The sequence below is a fragment of the Siniperca chuatsi genome, linkage group LG20 (genome assembly GCF_020085105.1).
Source record: "Siniperca chuatsi isolate FFG_IHB_CAS linkage group LG20, ASM2008510v1, whole genome shotgun sequence".
Classification (NCBI taxonomy): Eukaryota; Metazoa; Chordata; class Actinopteri; order Centrarchiformes; family Sinipercidae; genus Siniperca; species Siniperca chuatsi.
The window spans coordinates 12,496,187-12,520,282 of NC_058061.1; the positions used below are offsets into that span (position 1 = coordinate 12,496,187).

Sequence of the window (24,096 nt, forward strand, 5' to 3'; positions counted from 1 at the left end):
AGCAGAGCTGTTATATACTGTACATTACCAAAATGTTTTTGGGATGTCCTGGTGGCTGAATATAGTTAGTATCCCAGGTTCAAATTTGACCTCACATCACCCCCCTCTTTCTTCCAGTCTTAACTGTCTTGCTATAAGCTGATGTGTTAAAATGAGAATATGGGTTTAATTTCAAATACATGAAAATGCTCTCTGTTCAGCAGTTCAGGATGTTTGACTTTACTTTCTATACCCTCATAAATGTTCTCCTGTTTCTTCTTTATTGGTATCTATCTTCATTCCTAGCTACAATTTATGTCAATTATTTCTTTTTCACCCTTAAATATCAACCTCTTATCTCCTCTTTCCTTCCTTAAGTGTCCTCTTCTCTGCTTGTGTCCTCTTTTTTTTTCATGACATCTGCCCTTATAAACCTGCCTGTGTTTCCACTTGGTATTTTATTTGTTTACGGTTTCCATGGACCAGAGATCTGAGAAAGAGAAGACGTGGCAAGTGGCTCACTTCAGACAGACAGCAGACTGGTTACTGCTGTCTGCTGTCTGAATTTGCAGATGGACATGCTACTTCTAAAAACGTGTCTACAAACATTTAACTCATCTTACAAAATACTCACCAGTCAGGAAATGCATGACTCATTTCTCATCTCAGATATATATTTATAAAGGAGACAGAGATTTGACTCCAAATAAGAAATAACTCAAGATTAAGAGTATTTAAATGTGTTACATGCAGCATTTTTGCATTAATAAATTTAATTTAACAACATTAGTTTTATTATGATTAACAAACAAGACCTTTACAAAGAAGATTGGAAGGAGCTGTCTGCTTCTATACTACAAATTATCTTATGGACTACTTTACAGAACAAAAATTGTTCTGCAAATAATACATAACTTAAAATCTGTGCTTTTAGCTCTAAAGCTCTGTGCTCGTTAAAACAAATGCACTTGGAGTGATGCCTAGGAGGGAGAAGAGCGATTTCCTCATTATGATAGAAAGTGACGGCATTTAGCGAAAATGATTTCTGGATTTTGAGAAAACCAATTGAGAGAGATACTGATGTCTCCAGTCAATCTGTTTTGCATTATTGTTCATTTTCTTCCGTTCTGTCTGCCTCTTGTGTGTGGGAAACCAGGCCTGTCCACACTGTCTCCAGCCGGCTCTGGCAGAGGGAAGGACCGGGGAAAGAGCAGGAAGTCCATATTTGGCACAGCTCCTGCTCGCTGCAGCACAACAGGGGAGGTCATGACCCAGAGCCGCACGCCTGGGAAAGGTATGCAGGGCCTAAGGGTGGTAATTGTTATCTGGGAAGATATATTAATATATGTATTTTTGTTCCATTTTTATGTGTGTTTCAGAGATAATTAGAATAAATGTGACTGAGGAAGAGTGGGAGGACGTGTGTTTGAATATATGTGTAAACAGCAAAAGAAAGCCAATACAGGACTCCCACTTAAACATGGTAATCCATATACAGTAAGTAGATTCAAAGGTAGATTAAAATGGGTGCAACGAAATTTGAGAAATGTGGAGAATTTTGATTGGATAAGCAGCTAAAGACTCACTGAAGTGCAAAGCAGGCTAAACAAACTATGCTATAATAGCTTAGAAGTGTAGAGTATTTGTTATGGCTGTATGTGAACTAAAGAATGCAAGCCTGTAGATGATTTTAGTAGATATAGTTCTTGCTATTGTGTTGTGCAAAATGTGATGTGATGAACTGAATCTTGACTTCGTTCTTCTTATTGTTGCCAGGAAAGTCTGTAATTTTAAAAGTCCATGTTTGTTTTCCTACTCTAAAATGAGTTTCTGGAGTTATCAAGGCACTAAGAACTTGGTTTAATATGGATTTAATATGCAGCTGTTCTAGCTTTTGTCTTTTGTCTTAATGTAGGACCACATCGCTCAAAGTAAGAAGCTGATTGAGAAAACAGGTTTTCACGACCTTTAAATGTCTCTCTCTGTCCTTCCTCTAGGTGGCGCAGAGCGACTGAGCTGGGAGGAGCAGCAGACGTCTCCCGTCCTCAACCCCCCTACCTCTCTCAGCGCCATCATCCGCACGCCCAAGTGCTACCACATCTCCTCCGTCAACGAGAACGCCGCCAAGCGCTTGTGCCGGCGTTACTCTCAGAAGCTGATCCAGCACACGGTGTGCCAGCTGCTCAGGACGTACCCAGCAGCCACCAGGATCGACTCAACAAACCCGAACCCTCTGCTGTTCTGGCTGCATGGTATCCAGCTGGTGGCACTCAACTACCAGACTGATGGTGAGGACGGCATGCATAGATGCTGTTTTCTCTTTGTTAAGCTTAAACAACACTTTCTATGAATTTGGCAGTTTGTGTCACTCACAGGCAAACATTACTCATTAAGTTTTTTATAATAATAAAATTAGTGCCAAAAAGTACAGAGTATATTCTATTCTATTCTATCATCTTCCTTCTTTGTAATGCAATAGAAAACAACTCCATGGCCTCTTTTGCATGATGATGTTCGCTTTTTACAACTTTGCAAAGCCTTGCTGGAAGGCTTTAATTCTAGGTGAGCTAATGCGTCTGTTTGTTATATCTCTTCCATCGCTTTCTTTCTATCTTACTTTGTGTCTTCTTTTGTTTTGTCTTTATCTCTGCATTTCCAGTGGTTCTCTGTTGTCTGTGTTTACTGTCTGAGCTCTGATAGATGAAGAAGTTATTTTCTCTAAAAGGCATATTACATAAAAAAAATCTCTTGTCCTCCTTTCTCTTATTCCCTTTTGATCCTTGTCTCACTCCCTTCCTTTTCTTCTCTTCTTTAGTTCACTCCTCCCCTCATGTTTTCTCTGTCTCTGTTTCTCAAATATTTTTTTTTCTCATTCAGAGTCAAAGTTTACAAAACACAATCACCCAGTCGTGTACAAGAAGACACTTACATGCACTCAGACATGCAAGTTCTGTTTATAGGACACTCGTTCAGTCTGGTTGATCTACATCAGAGCAAACAACCAAAACAAATTCAAAAGTCACTGCAGTTATGTAATACCCAAACTGGTTCATTTTTGTCTTTAATACCTCTTTTGCTAATGCCTACAAGGTGGAGTTGAGGTTTTTAATTATAGCTATTTTTGTGCTCCAAATATTGATTCTTCCCTCACTCTCTCTTTCTTTCAAAGACCTGCCCATGCAGTTGAACGCAGCTTTGTTTGAGGCCAATGGCGGCTGTGGCTACGTCCTGAAACCGGCGGTGCTATGGGACCGCAGCTGTCCGCTCTATCAGCAGTTCTGTCCGATGGAGAGGGATGTGGAGAAAATGAGCCCCGCCGTCTACTCCCTCACTGTGAGTTAAGATGACATACAGTATGAAGCAGAATGGAAGATCAGTCAGGAAGACTTCATCCTTAATAGTTTGTTCTCTGCACTTTCATCCTCAATGCTTTTGATCCGCGCCTCTAGCTTCCTGCCTATTCGTATACTTTCCGTCTTACCTCTTTTATACTGTCAGTTTTAATTTCAGGAGTGCTGCGTATTCTAACTCTCTTAGGTAAAGAATCTTGAATCATAACATAGCTACTTGTGTTTGCAAGTGTTTGATTTGCAAATACTATTGTAAGGCTTTAAAAAATGCGTATTGTCTCATTTTTGACAAAAACAAAATTTTAAATACAGATTTTTTATTTATTTATTTATTTTTTTAAATGTCCCGAATATTTGATATGAATTTGTACCCTAACTTGCATGGTGCAGTTTCTGAAGTCTCAAGGCGTTAAAATCTTTCTTTGGCCTGTTTTCTATCCTTTATTAGCATACCTGCATTGACTGGACACTCAAACACACACTCCTAAGTACTCATATTAGGTCCATTAATGTGTGTTTGGACAGTTTTATTGTAAAGTGATCTGTTTTTGCTTTCATTATTTGACAGTCATGAAGGCCACCCAGTTAATTCCATTTAACAGTGAATGAGAACAGGACCTCATAAAAGCTTTGCATTGTGATACGTCTCCACTGACTATTTATTGTTCTTTTGTGCTTTTCATCACTTTGTATCACTCATTGCACATTGTTTCTGGAAATGAACAATGAAAACCTGAACGTTACTGCACTAAATCTGGTTTCAAAGGTCTGTATGTATCTACATACATACATACATGCGCACGTGTGTGTGTGTGTGTGTGTGTGTGTGTGTGTGTGTGTGTGTGTGAACTGTGGATTTTCTTTGCATCCTCGCTGAAAATACAAGAGAAGTTACAGTCTCAGAAGTAAACACTTATTATTGTATTAGAAATCAAATTGGGAAAAAAAGTTTATTTCATGTCATGACAAAATTATTGTTGGCATAAAAGTGAATAGCATATTATAAGTAACGGTGTACAATTTGTTGACATGAAGTGGTTGCTTGTGTACCCGAGTAAATAACAGTTTGAATTCATGTTCGGAAGGACACAACTAAATCATGTTACTAATGTTGAAATGTTGATAATGTCGCTGCTGAGTCATTTGAACTGTTTATTTACCGACATTCCTGATCATCTTTGAGGTTCAGATTATCTGCTCCCATGCTCTCAGAGGCATCATGAAATCAGCAGTATAAACAGAGGGATGATCTCACACATAAAAGAGAGAGAAACTGAAAGAAAATGAAATAGAGTCTTTGTTGGCAGGTCAGAGTGACTTCACTGACTGTTGTTTGGCTTCTCCGGCCAGCTTCAACTGAAAATAATTTTGATTTAGTGACAGCTGATAGTGTAAAAAGAATCTTAACTGCAAGTGTTGCTCATACATGGTGTGACTATTGTTACTCATTAATCACCGCACCTCTTCTGTCTCCTTTTCTCTCTCAGATTGTCTCCGGTCAGAACGTTTGTCCCGGTAACAGTGCTGGCAGTCCATGCCTCGAGGTGGATGTTCTGGGCATGCCCATCGACTGCTGCCACTTCCGTACCAAACCCATCCACCGCAACACCCTTAACCCCATGTGGAACGAGCACTTTCAGTTCACCGTGCACTTTGAAGAGATGTGCTTCCTGCGCTTCGCCGTCGTGGAGAACAACAGTTCCCAGACTACTGCACAGAGGACTCTGCCTCTGAAGGCGCTCAAACCAGGTAGGAGATTCAGACACAACAGATATCAAAAACCTTTGATAAAAGAGGTTAAAAAAATCTTGATTAACAACATTCAGCAGTATATGAGAAAAACAGCAGTAAATGTCTATATTATAGATCATTCAAATACTTCATATAAGGCTTTGATAGATAGATAGATAGATAGATAGATAGATAAATTAACATAATTGGGGTTTGGTGTAGTCCCTCATTCGTCCAGGAGTGTTCCATCGTAGAAAAGGTTTCAGTCGTAGTCATCTGGACACTGTTTTCAGAATCAAGACGTTTCGGCTCCCATCCGGAAGTCATTTTCAATTGTGAAAATGGACTGGGAACTCAGAAATTTAAGCTACTCTGTAAGACAGAGTACAGAGTAGCTTAAATTTATTTAAAAATTATATTTTCTTGTCATGTGTGTTTCAGGTTACAGACACGTCCAGTTGAGGACACAACACAATGAACCTCTCGAAGTGTCAAGCTTGTTTATCTTCAGCCGCAGAACAGAGGAAGGTCCCACAGGGGGCGCTACTCCATCATCACTGGTAAGACTGACTGCAGGGATCAGGCTACGTTTGGTTTCTTAACTGTACTTTTAACACTTTGAATCCTTAATCCATAATGGCACTGGCTTTTGTAATATTTTAGATACGGTTTATAATAATGTAAACACAGCTGGCACTGTGAGCAACATCAGTACTTCGAATTCAGCTCTTTTTCCCATTTTATAATGCTCTCTAAGGAGAAAGCAAGAGAGACTGTCTAATGAAGCAGAAATGTCATGACAGTGTGTTTCATGATAACCTGCCGCCTTACACCTCTCCTGCTCTCTACACAGCTGTTCAGTTCAGAGGAGAAATGTGCGTCGCAGCAGCACAGGGTGACGGTGTATGGAGCTCCCGGTCCTGAGCCCTTCACTGTGTTCTGTGTCACAGAACAGACGACCACCAAACAGCTGCTGGACACCGTTAGTACTCTAGAAATAAAGATTTATGACGCTTGAATAATGTGATTGCAGCCTGAGCAGAGGACAGCGATTTTTCATTTGTCATATTGCGTTTCTCCTCTCACTTCCCTACAGGTTGTAGCATCTGCAGGAAACCCGTCTGAGTACTTCCTGTGCGAGGAGAAGGCTCCTCTGTTGAAGGAGCGCAGTGAGGTGAAGCGCTGTGCTCAGCATCGTCCTCTAGCCCCCGAGGAGGAGGTGGTCAGACTTGTCTCCAGCTGGAGCACCGAGGAGGGATATGTGGGGAGGATCTGCCTCAAAACCAGAGAGGAGGTACACACAGAGAGCACAGACACCTACATTTAAACTGATCTCAGAGTGGATTTTAACAGCAACAAGGACCTGTGTCTTTATGAAAAAGGAAAATGATTATTTGAGTTTATTAGTATTAACTGAATTCAGTTTTTCAATGTATGTGTTGAATGGTTTGAATGATTGTTGAACACTTTAATCTCGATGTGTTTATGTTAATTCTACCTATTAACCCCTATACCTGTTATTAAATTACTACTGCCTATCATTTCTACCACAAAAGCACTTTCATGTGTAACCTATCATGTACACTATGGCTCCCCCTTGTGGTTGTCTTGTATAACTCAGTTAAACCTCAGATTTTACACATTTCCTTGCATCAGACTCTGGGATTCTGCTGCATATTTTTGTTACTGCGTGGTTTTATTCTTGCAGAATTTAAATGAGAGGAACACGGTGCTTGAGGGAGACGAGGAGGTGACTGTGGGAGGTAGAGAAGGGGCAGGAGGAGGAGGAGGAGAGGACGATATGTTTTTTGTCCAGGTCCATGAAGTTTCACCAGAACAGCCTCACACTGTGATCAAAGCCCCGCGCTACAGCACTGCTCAGGACATCATACAGCAGGTGAGCAGAGTCAAGAATACACCACTGTAAATTTCCAAGACGCATATACTAACCTTAAAGTGGCTTAATTTGTCTCTCATGCACTCTGTCTTGGCCAGACTTTGTCAAAGGCCAAGTATTCCTACAGTATCCTATGTAACCCCAATCCATGTGACTACGTCCTGATGGAGGAAGTGACCAAGGACGGCAGCTCTAAGAAGTCCTCCACCGCCAAGCCCCTACAGCGGGTGCTGCTGGATCACGAGTGTGTCTATCAAGCTCAGAGCCGCTGGCGGGGCACCGGAAAGTTCATTCTTAAACTCAAAGAGCAGGTAGCTCTAAACATGGTGATGCTAGAGACTTTTTAGATTTTATTTTCCATGTTTTTAATTTCATGTGCATTATGTCACTCATTTGAGCATGTTTCTGTACTTGCCTTTTTTTTTTTTTACTTTCCTGTTGTAATTTTGTAAGACACTGACTTAAAATTGCTTAACTAACATCTTAAAAGTTTTAACTTTGTATGTGTTTGCAAGAACTCTCTAACACGCTGTTCATTCACATCTCAATGAATCCATGTATGTGCTTTTAACCTGTTCATGTCGCCCTTCTTTGTAACTGTTTTATGAGCTTTGTTGCTGTGTTAAGTTTTGTCTGCTTGTCTTGTTCTAATGTTCTTATACGTTGTATGTCAGTATTTATTTTATTTATGAATCATCCTTTTACACTGGAGGCCTTTTGTGCTGACACGTTTGTAAATAAGAATGTGTTTAAATGAGCTGCCTCGTTGAATAAAGGTTAAATGTGTTTTATAAGTTCTGTTTAGTTTTTTCTTTTTAAATAATTAAGACAGAATGAGGGAGGAAAGGGATATGACAGAACGCTGAAGCTCTAAGCTTTAATTCTGGAGTACATAAAAGGAAGCAAGAGAGTACACAATATGGATGGAAAAAAAGGATGCAATGTATGGTTGGGTCAGCCAAACTTCTTGCACATTTCTGTCTTGTTCTTTATGTGTTTCAGTAACATGACTTTTTTTCCAGATGGGGCGGGAAGACAAAAAGAAAGTAATTTCCTTCGCCAGCGAGCTAAAGAAGCTGACCAGTCGCAGCCGCAGCATGACGACTGGCGGCGGAGTGGACGGTCCTGCCCAGAGTAAGGATGATAGAGCTGCATGCTGTGTGGCTCTGACAGAGCTCCAGGAGTGAGGCTCACACTCTGTCATGCATGGAAAGGCAACAGAGGTACCGTATGTTGTCTCTAACATCTAACATCACAAAAGGGGCCACTCTTTTCTGTTCACCTTTTTCATTTTTACAGTTGAAATACACAAGTACATGGTGTGTTGCACTTCTCAATACTAATAATGCCAGCAGGTTATGTATAGGATTGATTTTGATTGTGACATGTGACTCAACTAGAATTGAGTAGGATGGGGGTTAAATTTAGGGGATTTATTGAAGTGCTGGTATTGCATGAAACTCTCACTTTTCCTCTCACAACTGGAAAAAAATTATAGTCAGTCTTTTTTTTTTTCCATTTTGGGGTCTGAATTAGGTTCATGTAATATATTGTCTTTAGGTATTGTCTCAACCTTATGAGCTTAATTCAGAAGCCTTATTTTTTAAATATTACAAGTTTATTCTCGAAATATTTTGACATTTCTTCTCGAAATATTACAACTTTTTTCTCGAAATATTTCAACTTTATTCTCGAAATCACAGTTTGGTTTTTTTTGTCTAGCAGTGGCCCTAAAACTCTGTTGGATCTAACAGAGCAAAGAGGTAAAATCATCTGTGAAAATTGAGTAGAACAAATGCTAAAGATAAAAAGATGGGTAATATGGACAAACACTGTGTGTAGGGAGTTGACAAATACTCCTTATTAGCATGCAATCCAGTATGACTGTTTGTAGCAATGTCCTTCAGAGTCTGTCATCATGAATTGTTGACATTATTATGCCCTCCTCATATAATCTTACACTTAATTTCCAGCAACATTTCATCCGTTGTATTTAACAGATGGTCTCAGTTTGGCAGCAATTCATTATATTTGTTGTTACTAAATGTTGTGTTTTTATGCCCCAGTTTGGTGCTGCCTTTAAAGCCCTAATCTGTGGTCCTCTGCAGGGTATCTGTCTGCAGCTGCAGGTCTGAAGGCGTGGGTGGCAGAGGGCAGGGTGGGGGCAGGAAGGTTCCTACAGGCCTCCTCCTCCTCCTCTTTCTCCTTTAGTGGGCAACTCCAACCTGTCCACCTGCCCACCTCCTCTCTGACCCCACCAGCCTGGAAGCTTCACCTCCTCAGGAACTGGAAGATCCACAAATGAAATCCACAGAGAGAGAGAAGACTTGGTTCCACTACTTCTAAACTTGGAGGATTCTCCTTTCCAAGACAGGCGAGGGGTTTCAGCGAGGGTCCTGCACACTGTTAAATTCTGGAATATGCTCCTCTCTCAAAGTCCTGAAGGAGTCTGATCCTTGTGTTAGTTGAGCAAGTGGAGGACAGGATTTAATCCAAGCCCCGTTGATGGGTTAGGTGGCCGATGTTCAGCCCCTTTGCTCGGTTGAATGATGGACAGGAGTTTCACCCAGTCAGATGTTTTGATTGGAAATCCCACCCGGTGTGGGCGGTTAGCTCTGGCTCTTCTTGGGGCTTATTGGTTGTAGTGTGGCTCCACGGGGAGTCCAGAGAACCAGGGGCAGCTGCTGTTATTGAAGTCATCAGTGATGTGATCAGGGACACAAAAAAGCATATTCTCTTACCAATTTATAGGAGGAATTTGTCCCAAAAAAAGAACACTTCCCTGAGTCACATTCAAAGGATGAAGAGGTTAGCTTTTAGATGTGCCAGTTTTTTATCTCCCAAAAATATAGATAAAATAAGATAAGTAGGAGGGCTGCAAAGTGGCCTCTGGATTGAATGAGTTTAGTGAACCACAATTCTTCTAAGAGTTAATTCAAGGACAATTCAGATATGGTTCTGCCATAGATACGATGACCTGTGTCCTAACGCAGGCTATGGTTTGCTATTGGATGACTATATCATGTATTTGGTTCTAAGTAAGCTAGTAAACTACTCCCCTTTTCTGGTATCACACAGCAAACGGAGGGAGATCTGCTTGGAAACATGGAAGGAGAGATGTAGGAGAGCACGAGGGCTGAAACAGTATTCTTCTCTCTTTCTCAGGTATGGGCTCTTTTGGCTAAAAGGAGGCTGGCAAGCTGGCTTGTTTGGTTCTTTTCTTACTGTTCCAGTTTCACAGTACTGTACGGGCACATGTTGGGCAGTGCAGACGGGCAAATAGGCAACAAAGTGAGACAACCTATTCAGATATTCTGTAATGGAAGCAGCAACGCTTTAGGCGATCTCTTACACTACTGTCTCTGCCCTAAAGGTGACAATACATGAACAGCATTTTAAGGCAATATAAAGTTGCTCTTCGGTGTTGCCTTAAAATGTTGTAACACTGTCTTTAACTTTTGTTAATTTTGTAGCTGTTTTTCTGTGCCTCGTTTCACAAAGTATTTTAGTTCTGTCATCATTGTTCACATGCATCTTATCTTGCCAACCAAACAAATAAATTAATTTAAAGCATTTTTACAAAATATGTATTTAAAGTTTTTTTCATTGTTTTCATTTCACTTTGAGAAATTTAAACGTGTTTTTTTTCTATAAAACAGTTTTGTTCGTTTAAGAAAAGAAGTGAAAGTTCTCAAAAGTTAAACGTCGTCTAAACACAAGTGGGCATACAAGATTTTTGCCAAAATAAAATACTGTCTAAAATTATGATTTGAATCCAAAATGATCTGATCCAAGTAAATGAGAAGTATCGGGGTTCAAATCTCAGCCCTAATGCTAATAGTGCTTTGGCTAAATAGAGAAATGTAAACTCTTTCACCTCAATGTGAGAAGGACTTTAAGGAAAAATAGCTAAAACTAAATATTTTTCCTTCAGTTTCCTCCTTTATTTGAGTAGAACAATGATGATTTCAGCACAAAGATCCTTTGGAGAAACAAAGCCAAGTCTTCTTCAAACAGCATTTTGCACATTTGTTTTTCCTTCTGCTGTCATCTTCAGTGTTTTTGTGCTACTGTCTGATAAATGACAGACTGACTTGATTATTATAAGATGGTTGCAAAAGATTTCTTTTTATGATCATCATATTTATTACTTTGGATTTCAGCTCAGTTATGAATTCAGTTTTGAGGAAAGCACAAGATAAATGTTTGGATTGTTTTTATAACTTTGTCAAACTGAAATGGGCATGTAGTCTGAATCCAAACTTCAAATTCCCCAATGATGCAATGAATGAATTGCACTTCACTTTAGTTTATTGGCCTACATTTACTGTCCTTGATTCTGAATGCAGTATCTTTATAGATTACTAGTATTGATTGTAGACCTAAGGCTTTTCTTTATTTCTACTTACTGCTCATTTTAATTTTCTTTCAGAATTTACTAAAACTTGATTTATTTGGGGCCAAATTCCCCCTTTTTTCTGTTTTGATGTGTAACATTTCCATTTTTATTTATTTTTATAAAGTTTAGATTCTTTTCTCTTTAGAACATGTTTTTGTTTTATTTGGCCTTTCAGTTATTAATGCATCGATCTTCCCTCTAGTGTAGTCCACTGAGATTTTTAAATAACTAAAAGTGTTCTGAACCCACTACGGTTAGGAATAAATTATACAACATAAAACTTGTAACTTTTACTTTTACATTTGTCTTGAAATACAAATTTGTGCAGTGCCAAGTAATGATGTTTAAATTTTAGTGCAATAGTGACGTTCTGTCACTTCTGTTTAAATTTAAATCTAAACTGATATCATTCACACACAGAGATGATCTTTTTTTCAGTGGTAAGGCAGTAGGACGATCCTTAAGGCTAATGGTAATGAAGGTAGATTGTGATCCAAGAAACCACAACTGTATGTCAGTGATAATTAAGCTGATAGGTTTAGTAGTCACTGTAATCCTTTTGTCCATTCCGGCTTTTGTTGCTGTAGCTGAAACATGATTATGCAAGAAGATCATATTTCATAAACTGGTGATTACTTACAACTACCATGCTGGATAAAAGTGATATCAGCTGATATGAAATCCACACTGACTTTAAACAGAAAGGGACATTTTCTGTTAAATTGTAAAGCTATATAATCAGCAAGTGTTTCATCGCATCTTAACATCGTTCAGGCAGATCTGTGTTCCTTGTTTTCCTTCTTTCTAACCTGTAGACCTCATTTCTGAATGTAACATTTCTTAACGTGTTGAACCTGAGACAAATGTGTGTTTGGATGTTATTTATTTTAATGTGAAGCCCTGGTTGGCAATTATATGTCGTTGTTGTTGTTTATGTATAATTTCCTGTAAGTAGTTTTAAGTGTTTTTTTTTTATTTTTATTTATTTCAATATGTGAGAGGATAAGCTCTCTACTGCCCTAACTTTAGTCAAACTTATTTAGAAATGTTTTACTTTGTGTGTAAAATATTCAGTGTAGTATTCATATTTCTGGCATGTTATTCTGCAATACACAGCAGCGTCTTTTAATGCCTTTATTTTGTGAGTTTTCATAAATGTGGACAAAAGCTGACGATTTGAAACTGTCAAATCCTTTTTTTGGTGTATTCATTATATCCACTGAATATGACATATGTGTTTGCTGACTGTGGGCTAATGTTTCATCTTTAGCACTTTGTTGTTTCCATAAGATGTGCAGTATACCCTTTAACATCCACTGTCTGTGTTATGATGTGGTTGTCAAGTGAACATTTGTCTATTTACTTGAATTTTTAAATGGATGAGAATTGGTGGATTTGTCATATACCAGGATCACAATAAAAATATAAATACGTAACAGTGTTGCATATCAGAGTTTAAAAGTGTGTGTGTGTCTGGTTCCTTATTTTTCTAGGATGAAGTCATTGTTTTTCAAGTAACTATAAAGTCTTGGCTATGACGTCCTGAGTCAAGTCCAGACCAAGTGCCTGTTTCACAAAAACATGTCAGACTGGTCTGTAGTGTTAGGAAATGAAAAGAAACTAATTCTAAGCCTAAAAAGTCAGCCACTCTACCCCAGGCTAACTCAGAACTAAGAGCCATGTTTCCATGGTAACAGTCAGTCAACAATCGACACCTGCTGACCAGAGCAATGGAAAGGGTATGAAGTTTTTTTTTTAATCTTTGGGTTTGATAGACATCATGTCATTCCAAGTCAAAAGGCTGAAGTCCAACTGAAATCACAAGTCATTGGTGTTCAAAAGTCAAAGTCAAGTTGCAGTTTATGATTTTGTCTTATTTGGTGTAAAGTCCTCCGATTCATGACTGAAGTCCAAGTAATGTCTCGAGTCCACATCTCTGACCTTTGTTTCACAGAAGACATTTTGTCATGCAGGAAAAGAACAGGTATAAATGATAACATTAATGATGGCTGAATTCCATTTAGCTGCCTCAGTTTCAGGGTCGTGGTTTTGGCCATGCTGGCAACAGTAATCTGGGGAGTCAAAGTGTCTGCTGTGAAGAAGGCCTGTTAATAGACAGCTACAAATGCACCACAAGTGGTAAATAGCAGGAACATTGTGGAGCGTCTCATTTCTTTATCTGGTGCATGAATGACACCATCTGATCACCTGCTGAAAGAGAGGAAACTGTGTCTATACATTTGTTCTTTATGCAATCTGTCAGCAAACTTAAAATAAAATGTGCATCTAGGATGAAGCACACATAGTAAATCAGCTTTGTTTTTGGATGAAATGGCCCTTTCAACATCATTTCTGCCACTAATCAAATCTTTTGTGTCCGTGTCAGAGATTAATGAGCCAAGTTCAGTCTACCTTCTCCTCCAGTAAAGCAGGGGACGCAGGAATCAGTGACATAATCAGCTCATTTAGTTGAATTAATAACAGCGGCTCAGGCGTGCCCTTCCTTCCAGAAACTGTTTAAAATGTTACTCTCCAGTACAGTCTGCTAATTCCGGGTAATAAGGAGCACTCAGTTTCAAATATTACCACCGGTGTGGCACCCTCTGTTGGGTCCCTAATGCAAAATTATGCAGTCATGAAATTAAATGTGAGCGTTTTAAAACCTGGTAATTCTGCAGCTTAATGGTCCAGCTTTCTTTCAGACTTCAAATAAAACAATTCACTGTAATGTGGTTCACAATTAAAAAGTTCTGCCACCTTTATCATTACGAACTTTGACGAGGTCGAAGGATCCATGTGCTCAGAATCTCTCAGGGATCCAGTGGGATGAGGGAATTTAAAATAAATTCTAAAACAAAATGCTAATGTCTGAAAATACGTGGAAAACTTTTGAGTCTCAGCCTGTAATCGAGTTAAAGCGTTTATCTGCCTCCTCCCTTTCATCTGCATTTCTCTTTCATGGCTAATGTGCAATAATGTGTGTCTGTATATCTTACCAACAGGAACTAGTAGTTAGAACCTAGCACTCAGCATTGACCTGACTTTTTCAACCAAACGTATTTGATCTCATCCTAAAAATACCATTTTAGACTGAGACTAAAGCCTCAAGATCAAGATATGCCAAAATTCAAAAACTTACTGCAGTTTTCATTAATATGACAATTTCAAGTTTCAAACAAACACTTTAGTGAGTGATGCAACAACAACGTCTATGTTTTGTGCAAGAGAGGAAATTATAATTAATAGTGGCAGGTGGAAACAATTTGACGGTAGATTTTATGTTGTTTAAAAACCCTTGGCTATATTAAATGAATAATTCTACATTTTTTGGAAATACACTTATTTTTTTCCCAAGAATTAGATGAGAAGATCGATACTCCTTTGTCTGTATGGTAAATATGAAGCTGGAGCCAGCAGCCTGTTAGTTTAGCTTAGCATAAAAAGTGGAAATAGCTACGTTGTACCGACCTTGTGAACCCCCGCTCTTGTAAAACCTCAAATTGTCATTTTTACATTTGCACAGATTAAACAAACAAGATATAATGTGTTAATTAGTGAGCATTAGAGGTGCTGGTAGGTGGACTTTGTTATAACACGTTCATTACTAAATTTAAGAGATGCTTGTAGGATTTTGTTTTTTTACCTTTGCACAGAGCCAGGCTAGCTGTTTCCAGCTACATATTTAGTTACTGTACAGACATGAGAGTGGCACTGATCTCCTCTAACTCTCGGCAAGAAAGCAAAGAATGTATTTCAAAACTAACCATTAAAAAACTGTGTAAAGAATAGAGAACGAAGTTCTGAACCATTTACAAGGACAAAGTATTGAATCTGCAAACTTGAACCAGAAAACCACTGACCACTGTTCTCCACGCTCCGACATGGTGTCATTTAGAAAGCCACATCTCACCATGGTCATGTCTTGTTAGTTCTAGATAAAGGAGACATCAACACAGCACCAAGTTAGCCAAACTCCACATTTCAATGGATGAAATAGTATTTTATTTGGATAAAGTTTGCCAAGCAACTTGACAAGGATAAAAAGGCAAGTTTGAACAATACAAGACTTTGTGTGTCAATGCAAAGTGTCAGGCAAATTCAAGATGAGTCGCACCGGCATCCGTAATACTGAATGAAACAAGTGCGGTTCCATACAGAGACACCAGTCACTTAAAGGGCCATAAAAAGTTCATAGACTATTTTTCCTCAAGTTTCCTTCATTATGTCATAGCAAAGTAGAAATATAACAAGTCCTCTCACTCTAGGTCCGGTTTTCCAAAGGTGTTGTAGCTCTGAGATCAGTTGGGCTTAAGGGATGCTCTGATTGGAATATTGATCAGTTACAAAACAGACATTTTAATGTGTAAACTGGCAAATAACCAATTCAATGCCATTACTTGCTATTTTTTATGTATTTGTATCATCTAAATTTGAATAAAAAATAAAATTAATTTTGTCGATATGTGAGGAATCGTAAATCTTAATGAAATTCAGTTTGAATACCAGAATATGCTAATTCCCCATTTAGCTGAGTACCAATCTGTTAATTAGATTTCTTTTAATTGGATTGGAGCACCCCCATTAGTTCCACAACTAATGAACAGAAATAATGTCTGAACGCTTTAATGATCTTGGCAATAAGGAGCTGGGCACAGTGGGGTCACGATCGATCAGAGTTTGGTCATGGGTATGTGAAGGCTGTTCCACGGGCCCATCCATAGTTCCTCCTCATCCGACTGCGTTCTGTCACTCGGGCACTCCAGCGGCTCCCTCATTATGAGTCCATCGTCTTCGTCGTTACTGCCGTCGACCTTCGACTCTCTCTCACCTTCTTTCAACTCGTCTCTCTCCGCTGTGCTCTGGGGCTGCTCTGTGCCGCCCTGCGCCGCTTTGAGCAGGTTTAATTTAGACGCTACGCTCTCAGTGCCCGTGTTGCTGGTGCTGGTTGAACCTAAAGAAACGCTGGATTGTCGAGTGTTAAACACATTCAGAGTTTTATTGTTGTCAGTGTTGGAGAAAGAGGAAGTGGCCGTCGCAGAGGCGGCCATTCCTGGACTTTGGAAGGTGCGCAGCGTGTTGCATCCTACGTCTGTTCTGGGGCTGTTCAGGGGCACTCTTTCCTCCAGCGTGGCAGCCATTTTGTCTAGTTTTTTAAAGTGCTTGGCCAGCCTTGAGCTGAAGACGGGGGAGGTGAGTTTCAGGTTGTTGTTCGTGTTGGTGTGTGTGGGACCTGTGGCGTTTACTGAACGTCGGGTGCGGATGATGGAGCCATTCTGGGCCACGTAGATGCTGCCGTTAACGTTAGCGTGGCTGTTGAGGGTGGAGGATAAGCGGCTGCGTTGGGTCTCTGGCATGCTGTCCTCACCGGTGGAGCTGGTCTCATATTCACGGTCCACCACTAACTTGATCCGACGTTTTCTGCTGCCATGCTGGAAAAACACAAATAATATGTAATTAAACTTCTGATGCTGAGTCTGAAATAATTTACTGGTATGTGTTTAATTAAGATTTACAATATTTTCTTAAAAAGACCCGTTCAGATAGCACAAGGTGCACTGATGATGCTAGGCAAAAACTTGATTCCTGGATCACTACTGGATTTTTCCTCTTTTGTTGCTTGTTGCTGGCAAATGAACTGTGTTGTCAAAAATGTAACCATTTATCTTCTGCTCCAACAAAAAATCACAGTAGCTGTGTTCTCCTGTCATGCCTAAAGATTTACAATTATTTCTTTCCACTGAAATAAGTTTAACTTAAAAGCATCTCCTAAGTGACACATACTTCTGTGAACAAGGCTTACTAGAACATTTGAGTGTAACTTCCATTTTTTCAAGTCTATCTTAATACGTTACTCACAATACGCATTCTAAAGTTTAGCTGAAACTAAAAGAGTACTCCAGCGAGTTAGCATTGCACTCCTATAACATTGTTGGAATCAATAATGTAATTGTGACTGTAAAGAAAAAAAACCCAAAAAGAATACAAAAAAAAAAAATCGATACAGCAAAACCAGATATAGAGATATCACATTTGTGATTCCACGCAGTTGTCTTTCTTTCAAAAACTACATTACCCACAATGCAGCTCGATCGCAGACACAACACAGTTTGGTTGGTGATTCAGGTGTGTTATTCTAGTAGCGGCTAATGTAGCCTCGAGCTGCTAGCCTCAAGCAGAGATGAGGAGTGGGCTGCAGAGGTCTGGCAAGCTCACTTTTTAACTCCACGCCCCCAGATTTTTTCTTTTCATTTTCAAACTTGTAGTCTTCAGCCCCGACCAACGTTTCAAGTGACATCACTTGAGGCAATTTATCAGATTTCTTGCAGCTCCCACTGGAGCCACAAAAGGCTTTATACACTCAATAGCCACATTATTAGGTACACATATACAATCTAATGCAGCTCTGCAATAACATCTATCTTTACAAAGCTCAAAATGTTCAGTTTTTGGTGACATTGTCAGGAATGTGTAAATTAAATTATATGTTTATTACTGAGGTCATTGTTACAGGTGGTCCTGTATTGAGAAGTGTTTCTAATTTTTTGTCCTCCTATTTACATACATGAGGGTGGCAGAATATTGGAAGCACCTCTGAATGTAATGCAGTTCAGTACAACACCACCGTTAACTATGACCTTAATGCTAAAACATAATTTAACACCTCTATAACAGTGTCAACAAAAATGGAACATTATAGGCATCATAAAAGTCGACTTTATAGCAGAACGGTTGTATTAAATTGCAAGAGACAGATGTAAAGTGGCCACTGAGTGCAACTTTTCTTGTACTCCCCAAGAACTGTAAACAGACAAAATTAGAGTTCCCTTTTAATGTGACGCTTCAGCAAAAGTTAAGCTTTTACTTTACTTCAGTGAGGATGCAGACAGCTGCGGACTTGCACGCAGGCAGCGGATGCACTTCTATACATAGGCCTACTGCAGTCCGGGGTCTGTGTTACACACATGCGCACTAGAAAATAAGACTGTGAACGCAAGTAGAAGAGCTACTTTATTTGTTGTATTTGGCTGAACAACAAGAAAAAGTAAAAAAAAAAAAAAAAAAAAAAGACCATTGTGTGTGCTACTGCTTAAGGAGAATAGGACCAAGGATGGGGAATACAGAACATACATACAGTAAATGAAACGAGCATCCAGTTTGGGTTTCTAGCACGTGCACAGTCGCAAATTTTGGGCGGCGTGCGGACGTCCACACAGGGGTCCACCCGGACCTTCGTCGACTTGGGAAGATGTTCCACCACGTGGCAACCATGAATTGGCCTTTAGTCAAATCAAGCGATTGCCTACCAAAGTTAAAGTCATTTTAGTGCAAAATTATCTCTTTTTGTTTCCTGGGACAAAGTTTCCCTGCTGAGCTTCAGGGGAGACACACTAACAAATAGAGATTTTTTTTTTTACAACTTCTGTAGCTAACTGTGACTGCTGAGGACTCATTTAAGTTTTGGTTAAACTTTTACAGTTCTTCTCTTCTCAGCCAGTATGGACAGGAAGAAAGATTACAGCAACCAGTAACTCTTTCAATGTACATATGGGCATGTGAGAAGTGTTTTAGGGAAGACTTGAAAAAATGTGAACCAGTCCTTTAAAACTAGCCTGAAAGCATTGTTTCACTGTGACCTCTTCTGGTTTAAAGTTTCGAGTCTGCTTGACCTGTGACCACCACACAAGCTTTAACACATTTCTACTGCAGCAAGGTGGGAACTCTGACCACTAGAGGTCAGGATAAACAACATGTTCAACTAATTTTAAGGTTCTGTAAGCTCTAATGCAATTTGTGACCATTTTCATTTACTTTTTACCTCTTAAGATGTTTGTACTGTAAAATCCAGAAATTTACAAAAATAAAAGTAGCACTTTCACTGACTGCAAACACACTACACAGCAAAGACCGGTCAGTGCAGCAGTGTTTACTCAAGATATTTGGTAGGATAGTGATTCAAAGCAGCATTTTGATCATAATGGTGCTTAGAATTTCAACAAAAGAAAAGCATTGAGGAAATGCTTCTAAAAAGATACTGATTATTAATTAACCCCCAAATTGGATGTAACTCTTTATAACATAAACCACTATGTGACAGTAAAACTCTTTGTTAGGTCAGAGCAAACACTGCTGTAAACACACACTCTTTGGAAGAAGAAAAGGGCTGTTGTGTAAATAACTGACACATATAACACAATATAACCCTATTTTTTTTTCATTTAACCTCAATAGTATGGAAGAAAGAAAACATTCACCATTACAAAGAAAACATCTTTTTCCCTGCAGATGCCAGGTACCGGAAGAACTGACTGATACAGAGAGAATGACAGACACAGAGAAGAAATAACTAATAAAAAAAGCTTGTGCCAACGTTTAGCGCAACAAAGAGAGGTCAATAACAATCTGTCAGCTGCAGCAGCAGAGAAGTAAGCAGCTAGAATTTGAGCTTTTACAAAAGGAAAATGAGACAAGTCAGCTCAGGAAGAAAACTACGAAGTAGACCAGTCGACCATTATTGAGTATCAGAGCTGTTATAAAGGAAGGCGAGACAGAAGAAGAAGGAGAGGAGATAGGCTGATTGGAAAAAGGGCTTTCAAGATACAAGCAAAAAAAAGGAACCACAGACAGAGATACTCTGAGAGGGCAGCAGAGGACATGCAGGCAATTTAAACTCCTGTGAATGTAAATCACACCAAACATGGAAAAAGAGAGAGATTACAGTAATAAATTCCACCCAGGTAATGACTGCACACTCAATCCAGGCATTTTCACCGAGATCTTACTTAGTAGCAAAGAATTTTATCTTTGGGAGGGCTAAGGCCTCATCTGCATTTCAATCAGCCGACTCATTTTCCAAATCCCCCTCTCCTTCATCCTGTTCTCCTTCCTCGCCATGGCCGCAGCTTCTCTCCTCCTCGGTGTCCTCGATGATGGGTGACAAGTCGTCCGAGGTGTCGATCACGCCTGAGCCGATGTCTGATTGGATGTGTTTGGTGGCTTGCCTGCTCGACGAAGACTTTAGAGATCCAGCGCTTTTTGCGTCTTCCTCCTCCTCTCCTGATTCTTCGCTCTCTTCCTCTATTGTTTCATGGGATGAACGGGAATATCTAGATGTTTGGGGCCTAGAACTATAAACTGTAGAGTCACTGCTGCTGTTTGTGGAGTGGCTGTTGCTTTCTCTCTTTAAGTTGGCACCACTGCTTCTACTTTTACTACTAATACTGTTGCTACTCGCTGAACTGTTACTAACACTACCTTTTGAGCATTTTCTGCTCGACTCTTCTCCTTCATCCTCACTCTCTAACCCTGACTCTTTCTCAGACTCTGACCCTTCTCTCTCCTCATCTTGTCTTCCACTCTCTGACTCTTTGTCTGTGTCAGGAGTTCCCCCTTCCCTTTCTGTTCCTGAGTCAGACTCATTTTTTTCTGTTTCTGTATCAGATTCGGTCTTGGCGTGCTCGGCTGTAACAGACGAGGTGGGGCTACTTGTGTCGGAGAGACTCAATTCTGATGGAAACTCTTTGCTGCCCCTTCCTGTTTCTGAATCACTGTCATATAATCTTTTTTCTCTCTTCCACCATACCTCAAAGGAACTATTCTCCTCTCCTAACTCCCTCTCCCACCTCCTCCTCTCCTCTCCCACGGCTCTCTCAGACACTGATGCAGAAACACTCATATCTCCTACGGAGCCATACATCTCCCCACTGTTTTCCCCTCTTCTGTCCCAGCTTTTTCCATTGCTCCACTGTTCATCTCCCACCCTGGCAGGTCCCTGGAGCCTTCTGGCGAGGGAGATAAGACTGAGGGCCTCACTCAGCTTTTGTTTCACCGGCGGGGGTATGCTGGCTTCAAGGGACGTCTGGAAATAACTCCCGTTGATGACCATGCTGCCGTCCAGGGTGGCAAGGTGGCCAGAGGACGACATGCCAGGGAGCTCTCTCCTATGCTCTGGCCTCATGCCTTCTCCTCCTTCAACAGCATTTCTCATCCCATTGTTTGTCACGCCACATCTGTTGCTTCTTCCCCATGTTTCCATTTCTCCTCTGCCGCCTCTTTCCCTTCCTCTTTCTGTCACTTCATCTCCCCCTCCCCCTTTGTTTTCTCTTTTCCCCGCTTCCCTTCTCTCAAATCCATTTCCCACTACATCCCCCTTTTCCACTGGCCTGACTCTGGCTTTGTTCCAGGGTGGGTGGATGGTAGGAGGTTGCCTGGATGTTTTACTCCCAGAGGACAGCAGTGTGCTCACCCTCATCATGGCCTTCAACCTGGCGGCTGCACTTGACCTCTTAGGCTTCGTGTTTATGGTTGTATCACCCTCTGACGGTTGTTTTTTGTAGCCCTCAGTACTTGGGGCTCCTGGCATCTTTCTTGAAGGCCCATGAGAAGGTGAAGGACGGGGCTGGAGGAAGGCAGGGTGTGGGGCTAATCTACCTCCTTGAAACTGTCTCCTCACCTGTTGTCATGATGATATTAGTACAGAACAAATAAGACATTTAAACTGGAAATAGCATCATTAACAATGTCAGCAGTATTATTAGGAGCAGGCTTTCACCTTGTACCTGCTATTCTTCTGCAGTGGAGTTGCTAGCACTATGAGGAACTTTCAGACTGATGGAACTTAGAAGATTTACATGATATGAACTATGAACATGAACAATTTATGCTGAATTTCATTGAAAGGGTTTAAAGATCCAATATAGTCAATTTGTTTTAAATTAGGCGGATCACCCTCAAAAAAACTAAAGATCATGTTAGTGATTGCTAAAAGAGTTTTAGTTTTTAATACTATTTGCCTGAACTATAATAAAGTAATTTTTCTTCTTCTATACTTTAATTCTGTACTTTCACCGCAGTTCTGTTTTGTCTCTATAAGAATACTGTGCAAAATCTACTGTGTAAAATCAATAAATGTCACTGTGATCAACAATTTCTCCTCTTTACACCTCATGGATGCTGGAAGTAGCCTGGGTTAGTGAACATCTAAAAGGTTTCTCTTCTGTTTCTACAGTTTACCTCTCCGTCAGACTCCTGTGGGCTGTAGTAGTAGCTGCCGTCATCATCAACAACAACTTCTCCATATTCATCGTAGAGGCCGGAGGGTGAGATCAGCTTCCTGCGACTGCCGTACTGAGGAAGTTCATAACTGGACAGAGAGGAGGAGGGAGAACAAAAACAGACAGCATTATAGAAAAGCAATAACCAAAAAGCAGAAATAGCTAATTATTTCACTGTGATTCATTTTGAAGGGTTATTTTTCTCACAAGCAATGCAGTAGTCATTTTTGGTATGTGTAATAATAATAAATAAATTGAAGCTGTGGTATTATTGTACAACAGCTTCAGCCAATCAGAAGTGAAGACAGGAGAGAAATCTGCTTTACAAACAAAAGTGTTGCACTTGGCTAATGCTTATCCACAGCCACTTAGAGCAATACACAGGGCATCACTGTGGTTCACTCCAATGATAAGCAATGCTTAATGACTTGCCTAAGCAAAGCTGCCTTAATCACAAAAGGAGCACTTTGTTGCCAGGAGACATTTTGTTAGCAGAAAACAGTGGAATCGATTTCCCTCCCTTTTGTCTCCCTTTGTTGCCTGTTGCCGGGAGCGCTGCCTGGCTCCACCGGCCAAAAAACTGTGTTGTGTATCACCACTTGGGCTCCGTGCCCTGCAGCAAGCAACTCAGAGAGCCACTGGGTCAAAAAACAAATCTTTTCAAATGCTATCCCGGAAACAGTATGTCCCAGTGTGATTAAAGTAACAAATCAGCTGGAAGTCTTTTGGCTTCGTTCCGTAACAGAATTGTACAGAAAAGTTGCCTCGTGTAATCACTCTGCTTACAGTCAACTGGTGGGAGAAGTTGCCCTCCTATTACATTAAGAAGCCAGGTAATAAACAAATGGAAGGGGCAAGTGGATGACTGATGTGTTTGGGTGAGAGGTGAGGTAGAGGAGTGTTAGGGATACAGAGGGGGGAGAAAAAAGAGGCAAGAGAAAGAAGAACAAGTGAATAATGGAAGGGTCGAGACAGAAAGACAGACATAAATGTTAGTTATAATCCTTACAGTACGGCCTCTGCAAGCTAATGAAATGAGTCTTAACCTTCCACTAAAACCTGCTTATGGGATTTCACAGTCATTAACCCACAGACTCAAACTGAAGTGCACACACAATCAAATTACTTAACGGCTACAGTAGCTCTTTGCTTACATTTTCTTCCTTCTGAGTGGTCATTTTTTCCCCTTCTTCCCCTCTGTTCTTCCCTTCACTTTTTCCCCCCTTTCTTTTTCACTCCTCCCCTGCTCCAGGTCTCCACTAGGGGGCATTAATAAATTGAGAATCAGTTCATGCAGTTCAAAGTTTTCAGAATTACTAGCATTACAGCCAAGACTTGATGATGTGTTTCTCCAGCTGTGCATGTGTGCGGACCAAAATGGACCAAATTGGGTCACCCTGTTTCAGGTGGGTCTCCAAATGCTAAATGATTGTTTAATGGTCAGTCCAAGGACGCGTGATCACATTCACACAGTAAGGGGCCTACACATGACAAAGAATACTAGTTATGTATGCTTTAATAAGTCTTGAAAAGTCACTGGATGAGAATATGAACCCAATTTTTGATGCCTAAATGAAACAGAATAGTTTCATAATTGCCAGCTTGAATTCATCTACGGCTTTCTTTCAATATGAAACATTAAGATTAAAAAGTTCTGCCTATTCTTACAAAAATTACTTAGAGGAATTG

At 40.1% G+C, this 24,096-nt stretch overlaps 2 protein-coding genes and 1 long non-coding RNA gene across 17 annotated transcripts in view; 2 read left to right on the top strand and 1 right to left on the bottom strand.

Moving 5' to 3' along the window:
* plce1 (phospholipase C, epsilon 1) overlaps positions 1-12,792 on the top strand; it is an 86,226-nt gene extending 73,434 nt beyond the window's left edge. For 9 of the 11 annotated variants that reach the window (XM_044177940.1, XM_044177945.1, XM_044177943.1 and 6 more), the window contains 11 exons: positions 1,136-1,273; positions 1,977-2,267; positions 3,149-3,312; positions 4,817-5,078; positions 5,502-5,620; positions 5,914-6,042; positions 6,157-6,354; positions 6,769-6,957; positions 7,056-7,268; positions 7,980-8,091; positions 9,066-12,792. In XM_044177940.1, the coding sequence (XP_044033875.1) occupies positions 1,136-1,273; positions 1,977-2,267; positions 3,149-3,312; positions 4,817-5,078; positions 5,502-5,620; positions 5,914-6,042; positions 6,157-6,354; positions 6,769-6,957; positions 7,056-7,268; positions 7,980-8,091; positions 9,066-9,262 (2,012 nt within the window). In that variant the 3' untranslated portion in view covers positions 9,263-12,792. Of the gene's footprint in view, positions 1-1,135; positions 1,274-1,976; positions 2,268-3,148; positions 3,313-4,816; positions 5,079-5,501; positions 5,621-5,913; positions 6,043-6,156; positions 6,355-6,768; positions 6,958-7,055; positions 7,269-7,979; positions 8,181-9,065 lie in introns of all 11 variants that reach the window. The other 2 variants (XM_044177950.1, XM_044177951.1) reach the window with 1 other exon arrangement.
* Positions 12,793-15,335: 2,543 nt separating this feature from the next.
* The window catches only part of LOC122867308 (protocadherin-15-like), a 176,968-nt gene continuing 168,207 nt past the window's right edge, over positions 15,336-24,096 (bottom strand). For 3 of the 5 annotated variants that reach the window (XR_006375892.1, XR_006375893.1, XR_006375891.1), the window contains 3 exons: positions 22,367-22,496; positions 20,137-21,806; positions 16,646-16,785 (listed from right to left, as the gene is read on the bottom strand). Coding sequence is in view for 2 of the 5 variants with exons in the window: in XM_044177952.1 (XP_044033887.1) it covers positions 16,027-16,785; positions 21,600-21,806; positions 22,367-22,496 (1,096 nt within the window). In the remaining 3 variants the exon portion in view is untranslated. Of the gene's footprint in view, positions 16,786-20,136; positions 21,807-22,366; positions 22,497-24,096 lie in introns of all 5 variants that reach the window. The other 2 variants (XM_044177952.1, XM_044177953.1) reach the window with 2 other exon arrangements.
* Positions 16,410-23,543, top strand: LOC122867309. Its single transcript, XR_006375894.1, has 2 exons — positions 16,410-16,546; positions 22,362-23,543. It is a non-coding gene; the product is annotated as an uncharacterized LOC122867309 (long non-coding RNA).